This window comes from Eptesicus fuscus, chromosome 23 (assembly GCF_027574615.1).
Source record: "Eptesicus fuscus isolate TK198812 chromosome 23, DD_ASM_mEF_20220401, whole genome shotgun sequence".
NCBI lineage: Eukaryota > Metazoa > Chordata > Mammalia > Chiroptera > Vespertilionidae > Eptesicus > Eptesicus fuscus.
The window spans coordinates 22,563,591-22,579,350 of NC_072495.1; the positions used below are offsets into that span (position 1 = coordinate 22,563,591).

The following is a 15,760-nucleotide window of genomic DNA, read 5'->3' on the forward strand; positions in this document are numbered from 1 at the left end:
CTCCCAGGGGTACATGACTGGGTTGTGCCTGGCTCTGTGGACTTGGTTCTTGGCATCAGTTGGAGTGGGACAGTATCTGTGAGCTAACCTATCTCTCTCTTCTCTCCCCCACCGTGTCTGTCTCCTTGTCTCAGTCTTGTGTCCATCCATCTCATGTGCCGTGTTCAGTGTCTGTAGCCTCATTCTGTGCTGGCTGACAGAGTTGCATCTCATCTCATCTCATCTCATCTCATCTCATCTCATCTCATCTCATCTCATCAGTTGGTCCTGGCACTGTCTCAGCATGGCCATCTCATCTCGCCTCGCCCTGTGGGAACAGAAGGAAAGTAACGCTCGGGGCTTGGATTGCAGCTGCAGGACCTGCCACACACAGCATGGGTGGCCCAGGCTGCCCCCTCCCACCTTGGGCAGAGGGTCTGACATCCATTGCCTCCCTGTCACATGTCCAGCCCCACCGTCCATCTTCTCCCCAGCAGCTTGGTTAGCCTGGGACTGTCCAACCCAGCTGATCTTTAGTGACCATGCCCTTGACTCCACCCATGACTGCCTCGTCTTTCCTGTTCCTCAGTTGGCAGTGAGGAAGCGAGGGTAGACCAGCTGTCCCATTTCCATCCTCATGATGGCAGTTTTGATGAGCACGGGGGTTGGTGTGGGAGGAAGAGTGTGGGCAGTGGGGAAAGGGCAGAGCTGTTGGCTGCCAGGCTTACGTCAGGGGGACAGGTGTCTGTGGTCCCTGCCTCTTGGCACCATGGGAAACTGGAAAGGGGCCCTTCTCCCCAGTTATTCCTCTTTCCTCTTTCGCCTCTTTCTTCGATGCCCGTTACGTCCTCCGCCCCTCATCCCACCCTCACGCTTGGGACTTGATGAATCGGAGGCCGAAGGGTGAGGTGGGTGAGAAGCTCCTTTCCTGGTGCCTCCTGGCTGCTGCCCCCACCACTGGGAACAGTCCTGACAGAAGCAGAGTTTGCACCAGCTGAATTGCCTTAGGAATCACTCACGTGGGTCTCAGGCAGGGAGAGGGAGAGGCGTGGTGTAAACGTGAGCCCGGCCTCACGTGGCCCTACTGCTCTCTAGCTGGGCAGAGGTGTGCAGTGACCTGCCTTGCCCTGTGGCCTCTGCGTTGTCTCCTGGCCTTCTCTTCTTTGGAGTCCCTGTCTATCAGCCTGGCTGTGAGTCCTTGCCAGCCACACACACAGGGCCTTGATAAGCAGCTTTTTTTAAACCAGTGTGTAGCTCTTCCATAGAAAGCACTGACTTCAGAAATCCACAGTGCTTATCACTGTGAGAATCTGGAGTCTCACTAGGGCAGACTAGGGAGATTTTTTTTTTCCCCCTCATGAGCTGTCACAGTATTACAGGTTAAAGGCACAACGCAGGGGGCCATAGCCAGTCCCAGGCATGCCTCAGCCCCCAAGGTCGCTGTGGCCAAGGAAGCCGTCCTAGCTGCACCCCAACTCCAGTCAGCACTGGCCTGGGCCATGTTTCCGTGGTAAAATGCTGGTGTCCACCCTGCCAGCTTTATGGCCCTGTGCTGGGGGGCCCTGGCTGCCCAGGTCTTTGTTTAAGGACCATTAAGAAGCCACAGCACTGGGTCAGTGGAGTGGGCTCTAGTCATGGGGTTGGACCCTTCTATAAATCATGGCTGCAGGCCCTTCTCCACTTTGACTTGTTCCTGGCACACAGTAAGTGGTTATGTGATTAATTGATTAATCTATTAAGTACAAACTAGATGGTTCCCTGTGATCCAGCCCCTTCTGGAAACTGGAAAAGCTCCTTTTGGCCAGGTCCTTTTAGACATGGGTCTGTCCCACACCCAGGAGGGGGGCCAGTGGCCTTGACGATCCAGATTCATATTATGAGGACACTGGATCCAGGCTGGAGTAACCTCTGCTGCACATGCATTCCATTTTCCTGGGGGGAGGGGGGGCTTCCAGAGCCCCACTGAGCCTCACCTGCTTTGCCATGGCTTCTCATACATGGGCTTGGTCACGTATGTCGTCCTCGGCCCCCTCCCAGGCTTCTTTGCAAAGTATTGAGAGGGCCACTTGCCCCTGTTGGTTCACTCACTGAACTCTTCCCTTTCTTCTGCAAAACAGATTCGGGAGGAGGAGAAGAGTCCTCCGCCATCCTCGCCCCCTCCCCTCTTCTCCGTCATCCCCGGCGGCTTCATCAAGCAGCTGGTCCGGGAGACTGAGAAAGAGTCCAAGGAAGCAAGACGGAAGAAACAGGCGGTGCTCGCCTCTCCAGAGCGAGAGGTAGGTGGCCCTGCAGGAGGGGGGCCAGGTGTCTGTCACCCACCTTCCTGTCCTGTGCGCCTCCTGAGTCCCTTGCCATCTCGCCTTGGCTCTTACTATCCCCACTCGTTCCTGTGTTCAGCTTGGTCTGTTGAACTCCTTTGCATCCTTCAAAACCCGGCTTAGAGAGTACATCTCTGGAAAGCTCTCCCATTGCCTGCCTTCCTCCGATTCCCACGGCACCCTCCGTGCCTGTGTCAGTTGTGGTCGGCATAGTGATTACTTGACCGTATGACTGATTTGACTAAGAATTCCTTAAGAGCAGCAACTCTCTCATTCAACCTTGTATCTTGAGCAGCTCTCATAGTACTTGGCCCATAGGGAGTGCTCAGCGCAGGTTTGTTTCAGGAATGAATGATATTAGTTGATGATGATTGTGGGCATCATTTTGTCTCACTTTTGCAGAAAGAGAAATCTGGAAATTAGCTAAGGACGTATGGTTAGCTCAGTTTAATTTAGCCAGGAAAGATATTCATATACTCATGGATTATAGCTGTATTGATAGTTAGCATTCTGAAACCCTTCCATATCATGTATGTGCTCCTCGGCCCCCTCCCAGGCTTCTCTGCCACCAGGGCCCTGAGTCCCCCAAGCGCTCTCCAGCTGCTATGCTTATCTAGGCCCCTTTCCTTAGTTCCTTGGAATGGCCACAATCCAGTAATTAAAGGGTTAATATTTGGCACAGGTAGGGACTTCAGTACCCTGTTCCAGCTGGCTTCCCTTCTGATTGGTTGATGTCTATTAAAAATCCTTAATTATTCTGAATAGCACAGCTGGATTGAAGCAATAGTTGGCTACGACGCACTCCCTATGCTTTAGGGACTTGCAAATTTATTCCCGAGGGTGGCCACTGCTATCTCCCTCCTTTTCCCCAGCTCCTTGGCCAGGGAACCTGGACAGGATAATGGGGCTGGACACCAGGGAGGTAGGCTTAGAGCACAGTGTACCTAGAGGAATGTTCTGTTTTTCAGCTTGAGCTATTGAACTCCTATGCATCCTTCAAAACCCAGCTCAAGTAGAGTAGCTCTGGAAATAGTCTGTCTGTGTTAGGCAAAAAGGGCGTCTCCTCATGGACTCCAGTGGCCCCTGGAAGTGAGGTGGATGCTGCAATATTTAGGCTGAGAAATCTAGTAGCCTCAGAACCTCGTGGTGGCTTGAGCCCAGGGGCCATTCTGGTTCTGCCTCCCACTCCCCTTCAGCTGTTGTTTGCTCGGCCGGCCCCCACGTGACTGCACCTGTCCAATGACAGTGACTTGGCTGCATCAGAGAAGTCCTCCGGCAGCTGAACAGCAGCAGCTGCTGAAACACTCCTGCCAAGTCTTTGTCGGGGAGGATGACAGGGAGGACAGGCTCTGTCCCCACCCCTGCCCGACCCAGGCATGAGCGGGAGCTAAAGCCGACCCCCGTAGGCTGTTGTTAGGCCATGATGAAATGTTACTGTGTGCCATTTATGACTAAATGTCCACTGTGCTGCTCATGGGCTTATTTGAAACCCTGTGTGGCATTGGGGGTAGATGGGATGATACCCACTTATCAGAGGTGGAGACTGAGGCTCAGAGAGGTCAAGAGACTTCCTCAAGGTCATGAGGTTAGATAGAGGCAGAGTAAGGGTGTGAGTCTGTGTGTTCTCTGCTCTGGTGATCTGCCTCGGGGAGGGCCAGTTTGGGGAGTGAGGTGGCTGGTGTGGGTCACAGAGGCCTGGGAGGAAAGGGCTCCATGAGGCTGCAGGCCTTGCTGGCGTCACTGTGCACAAGTAAAGGAGCAGAGGCTGGGGACACACTGTCACCGCTGGGCCTGGATGGAGACTCAGAGCCAAGATGCAGGATGGACAGGCCTCAGACCACAACAGGTGGCTGGACCATGGGCCAAGATGCTCCAGGGCCTGGAGCAGGGCAGCCTCAGGACAGGCTTCTGCGAGGCAGCAGGTTGTGGCTGTTCCTGCCAATTCTGTTTTCTTGTCCCAATCAGTAAATAACTCTGGGACACTCCTCATCCCTGCACAGCCGTTTCATTTGGCCCTCACATAATCCTTGCAAGGAGCGATTAGAATCCATCACCATTTTGTAGGGCTGGAAAACAAGGCTCAGGGAGGGAACTTGGTTTTCCTAGGGCTAGTGAGGGACAGCAAGAGTCCAGAACACCACTGGGGTAGAGAGAGACTCTTATCAAATGTCAGGAGAACTGGGTTCCAGTTCTGGCCTCGCCACTCTGTGTGGTTCAGGCCACATCCCTGTCCCTTCTTGGCCTCAGTTTGCTCCTCTGTAAAATGGGTGTGTGTGAGTTTAAGAAAGCTGCAGAGGGCTAGGGCTTTGGTGTTTATGAAAGAAAAATAACCAGTCTGATCTTTCGTCCTCTGCCCCATAAACTCTCATCCTTTAGGGTGGGGTGGCAGTGGGAGGATGGGATTGGTGATCTTGGCCCCTCCCATGTTAGTCTCCGCTGTGGTGGTTTGGTTAAAAATAAGGCACTGACTCATTTTTCAAACTGGTGTAGACAGTGGTGATATTTGCCAAGTGCAGCCAATCCCCTTTCCAAGGCGGTTCCCTTCTGGTTTCAGAAGGTCAGGCTGAGCCACTTGGCCTGGGCGCTAGAGTAGGGGTTCTTAGTCCCGGTTGCACATTGGAACCACCTGGGGGGACCACAACCCAGACCAAATCCATCAGACTCTCTGGGAGTGGGGCCAAAGCATCAGTATTTAAAAAACATCCCAGAAGATTCCAGTGAGCCCTAGAAAGACAAGTAAGGCCATTAATATGCAGAAGTTATAGGCACTGGCTTTAGACTCAGAGAGGCCGGCATGGCTTTATAGTTTGCTTTGTCTTTTGGGCCACCTAGCGTCTTCGTGTTTGCTTCCTTGTCCGTAGCATGTGGGGATGTTCAGAACCTCCTGCACTGTGTTCTTAGGAGGGTTGAGTAGGAGATTGCATAACGGCGGTATAGGGCTCATTCCAAGGGATCTACATAGGACAGCTGTTATTATCAATATTATTGTCATTTTTACAAAGATGCAGGTAGAGACTGTGTTCTGGAAGCATCCGCCATCTGAAACAGGAGAGACACACAGTCGGAGCGGGAATGGGATGCACGGTGTGGTCGGTGCTGCAGGTGGTGAGCTAGCCCAGGGCTCTGGGACCTCATGGATGTGGGAGACCATTTCTGATTGAGGTCTCCAGGGGAAGATTTGCAGAGGCAGTGGCATTTGAGCTGGGTATAGAAAGATGAGAAGCACACGGGTGAGTGAGGAGGGGAAAGGGCATTCCAGGCAGCAAGCTCAACTTGAGCAAAAGCAGGGGAGCAGGGAAGTGTCTGGTGTGGCTGAGGCATGGGGATAAACAGGGACAAAAGAACCAGAACGGAGGCGAGGGCTCCCGGTTGAGGACTGTGAATGGAAGATGGTGGTGGTGAGTGATTTTCGGGTCGGCTGTGGCAGCTGCCAAGACCTTTCGATTGGGTTTGGAATGACTGGCAGCACATTGAAGGGATACCAGTTCGGGGGCTCTGGAAACAGACCTGGATTCGGGACAGGAGACACAGATGTGAATGAAGCTTTGCAGGGCGGAATCAGCACGATCCTGGGGCTGGTTCAGTTGCAGGAGGAGAGTGAGAACCCTAGATTCCCAGGCTCAGATGTGCTGGCTGGCTTTGGCAGGCTGGCATTGGCACGGTCCATGATGGAAAAACCCAGACTAGGGCAGGCGGGGATGCCAGGCACCAGGCTGGAACTGCCCATGAGAGGCAAAGCTGGCCCGGTGAGCAAGTTAGGTCACAGCCATCCTGTTTGAGGAAGGAGGGCTCGGGAGGGCTGACATCACTAGGCAGTAAAAGGGCCCAGCAGAGGAGCAGGCAGCGGAGACCCCATGGATGTGACGTTGCCCAAATGTCCACATCAGGCGAGAGCGGAGGACCTCAGGGCCAGAAACCAGGGCCCTCACCTGGTATGGGGGTTGGGGCGCGGGGACCAGGGCAGCAGAAGTAGCAGCAGCTCAGTTTGTTCAGTTCCCTGCGTTTTCCAAAGTGCTTTTCCGCATCTCGTCCTGCAAAATATCCCAGTGGGCAGGTGGTGTCTACCTGCCCTGAGGGAAGACCGAAGCCCAGAGAGGATGGACGATGATGTTCACGGTCACCCAGCTGGAGAGTGTGTGAGCCAAGACTAGAACAGGTCCTCTGGTGACAGGCCCCAGTCCTTGTCCTGTCCCAGCAGGAAACAAGGCCAAAACAAAGCAAACAAAAATACAAACAGTGCCAACAACAGTAACAACGGCAGCAGTGGCAGCTACTGTTACTGAGGACTTACTATGTGCTGGGCCCCGTTTCTGTATATGATCGTGGATCCTCATGCCCATCCGCTAGGTAGGCCATTATGGTCCTCATTAGGAAACAGGCTCAGAGAGGGGAAGTAATTTACCTAAGGCCACACAGCTAGTGAGTTAGGAGTTGAATTTGGAGTTGAGTCTGTTGAATTCCAAAGTCCACTGTCCTTTCACTCTGTCACTTGGCCTCCAGACGCCGGGCCAACATCCATGGTGCGGGGGTTTGGCTCATTGCCCAGGACAGTGCCCATCAGGTGTCGTAGGCGCTTGAGGGCCTTTGGATGAATGAGTGGCTGGGCGAACAAATCAGTGAACGAATGAGTGAGTGAATGAGCCAAGGACAAAGCTGTCAGGTAAGCAAGCAGCTAAGGATGGTTGTGGTCTCTCTCCTAGACTCCAGAAATTTCCACTAGCCAGCCCAACAGCAAGTCCAACAGTGGCACCAATTCTGGAAGCCAAAAGATTTCCCAGGACAACCAGGCCAGCTCTCCCCAGAACGCAGACATTCCGGGCCAGCAGAGCCAGGGGGCCGGCCCCACGGAGCCCATGCAGAGGACCACCATCAACGGCGAGAAGGCCCAGGAATCGGGCCCCAGTGGGGCTCCAGCCAAAAAACCTCTGCCCTTGAAGAGGGGCGTGAGGAGGGGCGATGTGCTGCTGATGGTGGCCAAGCTGGACCCGGACTCGGCCAAGCCAGAGCAGAGGACTCAGCCCCGTGACGCCCCCGCCTGCAAGACTCCATCCCCAGCCACAGACCCTGGAGGGGGAAAAGAGGGGAAGGCCCCACCAACTCCTCGTGGTCCCCAGGCCAGCACTGAGGACGCAGCCCCGAAGGCTGAGAAGACTCAGACTGGGGGTCCTAGGGACCCAGGAACTGTGCCAATGACAAAAGGCGAGAAAGATCAAGGCACAGCGGGGAAAGGGGGTGAGGCCCCCCAGACCAAAGGGCTGAAAGGGGGTGAGCCCCAGGGCAAAGAGGGGCCAGGTGAAGGGGGGCGACCAGGGACAGTGGAGAAGGGGGGAGCGGACTCCACACACAAGACGGCAAAGGGGAATCTCTCCAAGGATGCAGGGGGCGAAGGGAAGTTGGCCGGGGCTCAAGTCCAGGTGAAAAAGTGGGGAGGTTCCCTGGGCAGAAGGAGCAGGTGGGATGGTCCCCAGAGGAAGGACAAAGAAGGTGCCCTCCCGAGTAAGGCGGAGAAGACGGGCGAATCGCAGGTCAAGGCGGAGAAGGTGGACGAAGTGCAGGGGAAGGTAGGGGAGGCTCCCGGAGTGATGGAGGAAGCACGTGGGCCTCACAGTGAGTCTGGGGAGGCAGGGGAGGCTGGGCCTAAGACACAGAAGGGCTGTGAGGCCCCCAAGGAGGTGGGTGCAGCCGGGAAGGAGAGCCACAAAGTGCAGGGGAAGGTGGAGGAGGCTCCCGGAGGGATGGAGGAAGCACGTGGGCCTCACGGTGAGACTGGGACTAAGACACGGGGCTGTGAAGCCCCCAAGGAGGTGGGTGCAGCCGGGAAGGAGAGCCGGCCAGACAGCAGAGGGCAGGAAGCAGAGGGTCCCTGCGGAAGTGGGAATGCCAGGGCCGGGGCCCTGGAGACGGAGCTGGAAGCACCCAGACCACCTGCTCTGGAGAGCCACGCAGAGAGGCCTCAGAGGCAGGAGATCCAAGAGGGACCAGCCCTGCAGGAGGGGAGTGAAGGAAGCCAGAGTGGAGACTTGGACCAGGTGAGGGGCCGCAGCCCGGAGTGGGGAGCAGTAGTCGGACCTTCCAGAGAAGGAGGGATGGGAAAGGCTTGCCCCCGGAGGTGAAGAGGGTGGGGCAGGAGATGGACAGGGAATTGGAGAGGGGTGGCCAGCTCAGAGGAAGGGACGAGCACTTCCTCCTTGTCGAGGGAGGGTCTTGAGGTGCCCACAGGTGAGGGAGGGCCCACGAATGTGAGATGCCCCCTCGTGGCTGAGCTTACAATTCCACATGGCAGTTCTCCAACAGGCTGTATAAGAGCTGGTTGCTGGAAATGCAGGGCCCTAGGCCCTTCTGGAGCTTTCATTCAAAAGGCCAGGGGTGGAGCTAAGGCATCTGCATGGAAATAAGCACCCCCCCACTCCTTAGGTTCTGACTGAGGTGGTCCCAGGAACTCTCATGGAAGGGGCTCGCCCCTCACATTGGGGTGGGGAGAGGCAGTGCCATCCTGGTTTAATTGTTGTGACCTTTGCTCTCAGGCTCCGGAGGACAGATGGTACGAGGCAGAGAAAGTCTGGCTGGTTCAGAAGGATGGATTTACTCTTGGTAATTAGGGGTTTTAGCACATTTACTCTTGGCAATTAGGGGGTGAGGGGTGGTGGCGGTGATCTAAGTCTGTTCCTCTTGCGCCCCCTGCTGCTGGTAGCCATGTTTGCAGGTCCTGAGCATGGTCTGGGGAGCAAGGTGAGCAGTAAGGAGCCCCTGAGACCTGGAAGGGGATATGCCGCTCATTGGGGTGGGAATAGTTAAGTGTCATTTTACTGTGGCAGCTCGTCTATTGTGTGCTGTTTTCAAAGACATTGGAGCCTTAGTAACTAGTTATTTAATCCATTAATGTCACCCACAAGCCTGGTTTGGTTCCTGCAGTGTTCCTCAAGGAATCTGGAGTCGAGTGCAGGTGGGCAAATAGCTTTCATCCCATAAGCCCACTTTTGTCCATTAATTGTGACCATAATCTATGGAGAAGCAATTCTGAGTCTCAGTCAGATGTTGCTGGGACGAGTGATTGATTAGTAATGTCTGTCTTGGGTACTAGAAGGGGCATGGCAGCCCGTATGCCATTATCTGCCATCCAGATCTAGGTAAGAGATGGGTTGTGCACCCAGCCATCTGGGTTCCTACTCTGTGCCTGGCACGGTGCCAGCTGGTAGCAGCCCACGGTGAGTTGGACCTAGCCTCTGTCCTTAAAGGGCTTAGGCTCGCCATTCAGGACCCTCCGTGTGAATTGGCCCCAAGGGGAGAGGAGGCTGTCCCTTTCTGACCGGTGCCAGGCCCCCTCTGCAGCTCCCTGGCCTGGCTCAGCAGCTCAGAGCCCGTCTCTCCTCCTCTCCCCTCCCCTCTCTTCTCTCCCCTGGGCTGTCCACCAGCAACGGTGCTTAAGCCAGATGAGGGAACAGCCGACCTGCCGGCAGGACGGGTGCGACTTTGCATTGACGCTGACAAAACCGTCACCGAGGTGGACGAGGATCGTGTTCATCGGGTGAGTTCCCGCCCCCCTCCCTGCCTGCTCCACACTGTCCCGCCTCATCTTGCTAGAGATTTCTGTGTACCTGACTGTAGATACTACTTTGGCCTGATGCCCTGGAGGGATTATAGGGAAGACAGCATTGAACTTGTTGCTCTGCTGGAGATATATTGTTAGGGCGTCATTAACTCTGCCCCATGGTGTCTGTCCCCTTTTATGAAGACACATTAAGAGACATGTTCGTTAGGTCTCAGGACTGAGAGTTCTGCTTGACCCAAGAATGCGATGGCTTTTCTTTTTATGGGCGTCGCAAATCATGCGACAAAACGTGTTTCCTTTTTCACCTTGGCTGCCAGGGGACTCAGAGCCCAATGTGCCGCCTGCCACGAACCATAGCATAGGATATAATGGCATATATTTTGGGTATTAATCGTTCTTTTGGTTTTTGCTTTTTTAGTTGTTTTGCATAATTTTTCAGTGTGCCATCAATCTGTTTGAGGGGAAATCAGAGAATAATGATAGAAAAATAGGTCCTGAGCCTTTTCCACCCTTCAAAGCCTACTAATTAAGGAAGAGGTCCCTCCAGGAGCCCCATGTGGGTCTTGATCATCTTCATTCCTCTCTGCACCCCTCTGCCCACCCCTGACCCTCCAGTCCCAATAGTGTTGGGAGTTTGCAGAGGGCCAGTGTTCTCAGAAGAAAGATTGACCCATCGGGGAGCTCAGGGTTGGCCCCAACCCCAGAGCCTTAGGCCCAGAAAACTCCTCGGAGCTGGAAAGAATGGTAGGAAGCCTTTTAGGATGGATGCCCCAGGAGAAGCTGCAGGCATCCTTGGCTTCCAGAAGGGCCGGGGAATGTCTCCAAGGGACCAGAGCACGAGGGACTGTCAGAGAAACGGGCGGTGTAGCCATTGGCCTGCATCCTGAGTGTCACAGCACACGCAGCGCTCCCCACGAAACTTGGGACCGGAGAGCTCAGGGGACACTGCCTGACTCGGGACACCACCGCTTTTTACGGTGTTTGAGATGCAGAAGACACCTGGAGTCTTGCGTCTCTGTTCTGAGCATCTCCCCTCACGGTACAGGAAGGAGGGACAGGTGTGAACAGAGGGGTGGCTCTCAGGCCTCACCAAGGGCAAAGGAGAAGGGAGCCCCTATTTCACTTGTAGGGTTTGCGACTCTCTCCAGAGTCCTTGCGTTCTGTCCTATCTTTGGCCCACGGCTCTCCCGGGACAGGGCCAGCAGGGCTGTGTGTGAAGGGGTATGGTGGTGGTGTGGGGACCCAGGAAGCCACAGGACACTCTGTGATGGTTCACAGGCCAACCCCCCTGAGCTGGACCAGGCCGAGGACCTGGCCTCCCTGGTCAGTGTCAATGAATCGAGTGTCCTGAACACGCTCCTGCACCGCTACCGGGCTCAGCTGCCACACACCTCCACCGGGCCGGACCTGATCGTCCTCCAGCCCCGGGGGCCGTCGGCACCCTCTGCAGGCAAGGTGAGGGGGACCAGGGCAAGGGGGGCAGGGGACAGGCACAGGAGGGGTGGGGTGGGGGTCCCTCTGCATCTTAGGGGAGAACAGAGCAGCCAAAGTCCCCTGCAAACCTGGCTGTGAGCAGCATCTTGCCAGACATGAGATATGGGGCATCATGGGCATTGTGGCTCATTAAGGACCTCATGATCCCCCTCCTCAGAGGGGAAAGATGAGAAACAGCAATAGGAGGATTAAATATAATAATAATAATGAGAGAAAATATTGAGTGAGTGTCAACTCTGCACCAGGCTCTGCGTCAAGCACCTTTACATGTTACCTCAATTTTCACGCCCTCTGAAAAGACAGACACCATGACTACCCCATTTTACAGATGGAACCGGCGGGGCCAGCCGCCACACTCCCACAGTCAGCAAGCGGAGGAGCTGGGATAAGGCCCAGGGCGCCGGCTCCTCTGTGCTCTGAACCCCGTGGTGGTCTGGGGAGTCCCTAAAACCCACATAAATCAGGACACAGAAGCCTCGGTTCTGCTTTTATTTATTTTCCCCGGGAAGTGCAGAAATGGCTGTTTTTTGTCAGGACAGTCAAAGCAAAGGCGAGCTCTCAGCGCCACCTTGTGGAAGGGCCTAGCCACCACTGGGTAATGGGAGCCGGATCCCTTTCATTCACTCATCCAGGAGTTATTGGTTTAGTAGGATTGAGTCTCCTGTGTGCCAGGCACAGGGGAGGGAGCAGGGAAGGAGCCGGTCATAAGCCTGCCCCGTGGAGCTTCCCGTCTAGTGGGGAAGACCGGCCGAGAATAATAAAGATAACGTGGGCGGAGCAGATGAGTGGAAAAGGAGCGTGGAGGTCAGGTGACGAGGGACAGGCCTTGGTTATACTGATGTTGCTTTACGCTGAGCCTGAGGCATGTTGAGCAGAGCAGTGACGGCCTGACTTAGGGTGTAAGAGGATGCCCTTGGCTGCTGGATGGAGGATAGATGGAAGGGGGCAAAGGTACAGGCAGGGAGCCCTGTTAGAGGTCAGACGTCTTATTGGGGCGCTTTTGTCCTGAAGACTTATTGCTCTGGGAAGGCACGGCCTCTGGACTCCTGCTGGCACACAGCAGGTGCCTTGGAAAGATCACGATGTCTCTGGCCTCGGTTTTCCCATCTGTCAATCGGGATGAAAAGCCCTCTGGAGTCCCATGGGACATTCCTGGCTCCCCAAACAATGCTTCCGTTGAAGAGGGGACAGTGGCCCTGCACCCCTCCTCCCCTAGACTTGACTTCTCCAGGACTCCCCACCCCACCCCTTCAGCCACTTCTCCGGCCCCTCTCCAGCCTGGCCGTCCATGGCCACGGGTCTGGGAGGATGACAGCTCGGCTGTGCACTCTCCCCTCCCTTGCTATGAGGGCCATGCTTCTGTTACTGCAGCCCAAGGCCGCTGAGCCTCCTGAGAAGTCTAGTGGCTTCTCTGGCTCCTTAGGAGCCCCTGGGAGGGACTTTTGTCCAGACCCTAAGGCAAGCAGATTCTCGTGGGTTTTCCCGGATGGAAGCATCCATATAGAACCTGGGCGAAAGGGCCTAAAAATATAGGCATTGGGCAGTCCTGTAAGGAGGAATTTAAGTCTTGAGATCTTCCTATGCTCCTGAGTCTCTTGATCCCCCTAAACCCTTAACTCAGTGCCCCGCCCTTCCCTCCAGTCATCAGCTGCCCACACCCAAACCCACCACCTCCTTCTGTTCTTTGTCTGAGTCACGTCTGGTTCCTCAAATGGCCACCAGGTGGGAGCACAGACCTGCGGTGAGGCTGGGACTGGGCCACCTTGAAGAATGCCTGGGTGAAGTATGGGGCAGTGCTGGGCGCCCCCAGAGGCTGAGAGCTGGGTGTGACCATGTCAGGGGTAGATGGGCCTGTCTCTATGTGCAGGGTCTCACTCAGCACCTGTTGAGTGCATGTGCCTGTGAGCACACCTGTGTGCAAGCATGCAAAAGTACACAAGCACAGTGCAAGGACATATGTGCATGCATGCAGCTGTGTGTGTACACAGGAGCCCAGACCTGCAGAATTCTCCCTTCTGTGGTCTGGTCAGTGGGGGGGAGGGAGCTGATGGATGAGAGAGCCTGTGCCTTGAACTTCAGTGTTTCCTGAGGAGGGGGCTTCAGGACTCGGACCTTTGGTTGCCTCATGACCTAAGGCTGTGCCCAGGCAGCGGCGGCAACGTGTCCCACCTTTGCCAGCTGTGGGGTCCTGCTGAGCCCAGGATAGGGATTCATTACCACTCCTAGGGGTTTGGGGGCACAAAGGCCAACGGGGGACTGGAGGCACCTTCAGCCCCAGGCTGGAGGGACATGCCAGGGGGAGGGCCACCACACTGCGATTGGCGTCCCTGGTCCCCAAGGCACTGGAGATGCAGATGAGACCTTGCTGGGGCCACTGGTTGCCCACTTAGCATCCCCGGCTCCCAATGTCCTCCTCCGGCTGGGCCCATCCACTGTCCCCTTTGGTGCCCTTCCCTGACCTCCGTCTCCGATGCCTCTTCCCTTTCCCTGAAGGCTACGCAAAGCCGACTTTTGTCAAGGCCACCATCGAGCCTCCTGCTGCCAGTTCCATGGGGCTGGACTTGAGGCGGGGTGGGCACTGTTTGGGAGTGCTCCCAGCTGGGGCGGGAAGGCTGATGCCGGCATCTTCCTGCAGGTGCCCAAGGGCCGCCCGGATGGCCTGCCTGCCCACATTGTCTCCCTGGCCCAGCGGGCATACTGGGCACTGCTGAGCCAGCGGAGGGACCAGAGCATCGTGGCCCTGGGCCGGAGCGGCGCCGGGAAGACCACCTGCTGCGAGCAGGTCCTGGAGCACCTCGTGGGGATGGCGGGCAGTGTGGATGGCAGTGTCTCAGGTACAGTGGGCTCCAGGGGCCATGGCGCAGGATTGTGGAGAAGGAGGGAGGGAGGGCTGGAGGGGGTGCTGGGCTGCTCCCCCTTATATCCACTCACCTCGCATTCACTCAGTATAGGTGCACACCCTGTGCTTGCTACTGGGCAGGGCCGCCCCAGTCCATGGCACCCCTCTGTGTGAGTTAGGAAAGGTACCCCCTCCTCCAGACAATCGCAGCCCCGTGTGGAGCAGTCATCCTGCTCCGCCACTGTTAGAACTGACCACTCGACTGGCACACTCTAGAAAGTCATCCTGATGTGTATACAGACCCGTGACGGGGTGCTCAGGTCCACGCCCCTTTGATGTGGGGGCCTTGTGCGTGCACCTGCTCAGCCGCGCAGAGGACCCACCAGAGAAGGCAGAGGCGGGGCTGTGCCCTGGCGGCGCTGGCACCAGAGGGCCCCTGTGCTGCTTCTGTGTGCTGAACTTGAACCCTCTGTGCAGAGTGCAGGCAGTGCTGGTTAGGGGAGGTGTCGGGAACACGAGGAGGGGGACAGGAGCTTCCAGGGGGAGATGGTGTCTGAGCGAGGCCAATTAGTAATAATAGTTAATTACAATATTAATAATGGTCTCAGTCAACACTGGCTGAGGACTTACATGCCAGGCCTCATATCAGTTTTCAAAGATGTAAACTTATTTGTTATTTAGAACAGCGCTATAAGGTAGATATTATTTATTTAAGTTTTACAGATGAGGATGTTAAGACTCAGAGAAATTAACCGGCTTGCCTAAAGCCACACAACTAATACGACCTAGAGCTGGATTCAAACCAGGCAGCCTGGCTCAGGAGCCGTAATCCCTGGGCCAGAGTTCTCAGTGGGGTTTTGTTTTTCATTTTTGCTCCCTTAAGGAGTCTTTTTAAACATTTAATCCCCTAATCATCTCCCCGCTATGAAATTTCAATGCCATAGATAGAACATGATCTGTTTATATATGTATATCTGTGCTCTATACATAAGAAAGCAAAATACCCCCCATCCCCCAAATCAGTTTCTGCCCTCTTGGCGGCAATATTCTCCCTGCTGAGAATACATGGCCTCGGCAATATTGCTTTTCTAGTTGTAAGAAATATAATACTAACCCCACCCCCATGCCCCCCCCACAGTGGAGAAGATTCGAGCCACCTTCACTCTCCTCCGGGCCTTTGGCTCCGTGTCCACCGGCCACAGCCGCAGCGCCACCCGGTTCACCATGGTGATGTCACTGGACTTCAATGCCACAGGCCGCGTCACAGCTGCCCAGCTCCAGGTGAGGCTCTGGGTGGGAGGAAGAGGGGAGTCCTTGGGGCTTCAGGATCCCCATTCCCACTTAGCAGAGCCCACGCCTCCTGGGACTCTGGACTGTGTCTAAATATTGGGTCACAGTTCCCCCAGCCTTTGCCAGCTCCTTCCCACCTCACCCAGTGGCCCAGAAAGTCCCCTCCTAGAGCAAGCTGGCCTGTTTGCACCTCAGAATATCACGAGGATGAAATATTCATGAATAAATATATCATCCAGCCGTTCATTATTTGGGTCTTAGAAGCATAAGCTGAAATGAAACAAACAAACA

At 55.5% G+C, this 15,760-nt stretch overlaps 1 protein-coding gene across 1 annotated transcript in view; it reads left to right on the plus strand.

The window, feature by feature from the left end:
• Positions 1-283: 283 nt before the first annotated feature.
• The window catches only part of MYO18B (myosin XVIIIB), a 168,362-nt gene continuing 152,885 nt past the window's right edge, over positions 284-15,760 (plus strand). Inside the window, exons 1-9 of the mRNA XM_054712773.1 lie at positions 284-331; positions 2,097-2,255; positions 6,998-7,999; positions 8,075-8,326; positions 8,822-8,888; positions 9,710-9,822; positions 11,125-11,301; positions 13,976-14,174; positions 15,318-15,460. Of these exons, the coding sequence (XP_054568748.1) occupies positions 284-331; positions 2,097-2,255; positions 6,998-7,999; positions 8,075-8,326; positions 8,822-8,888; positions 9,710-9,822; positions 11,125-11,301; positions 13,976-14,174; positions 15,318-15,460 (2,160 nt within the window). The remainder of the gene's footprint in view (positions 332-2,096; positions 2,256-6,997; positions 8,000-8,074; positions 8,327-8,821; positions 8,889-9,709; positions 9,823-11,124; positions 11,302-13,975; positions 14,175-15,317; positions 15,461-15,760) is intronic.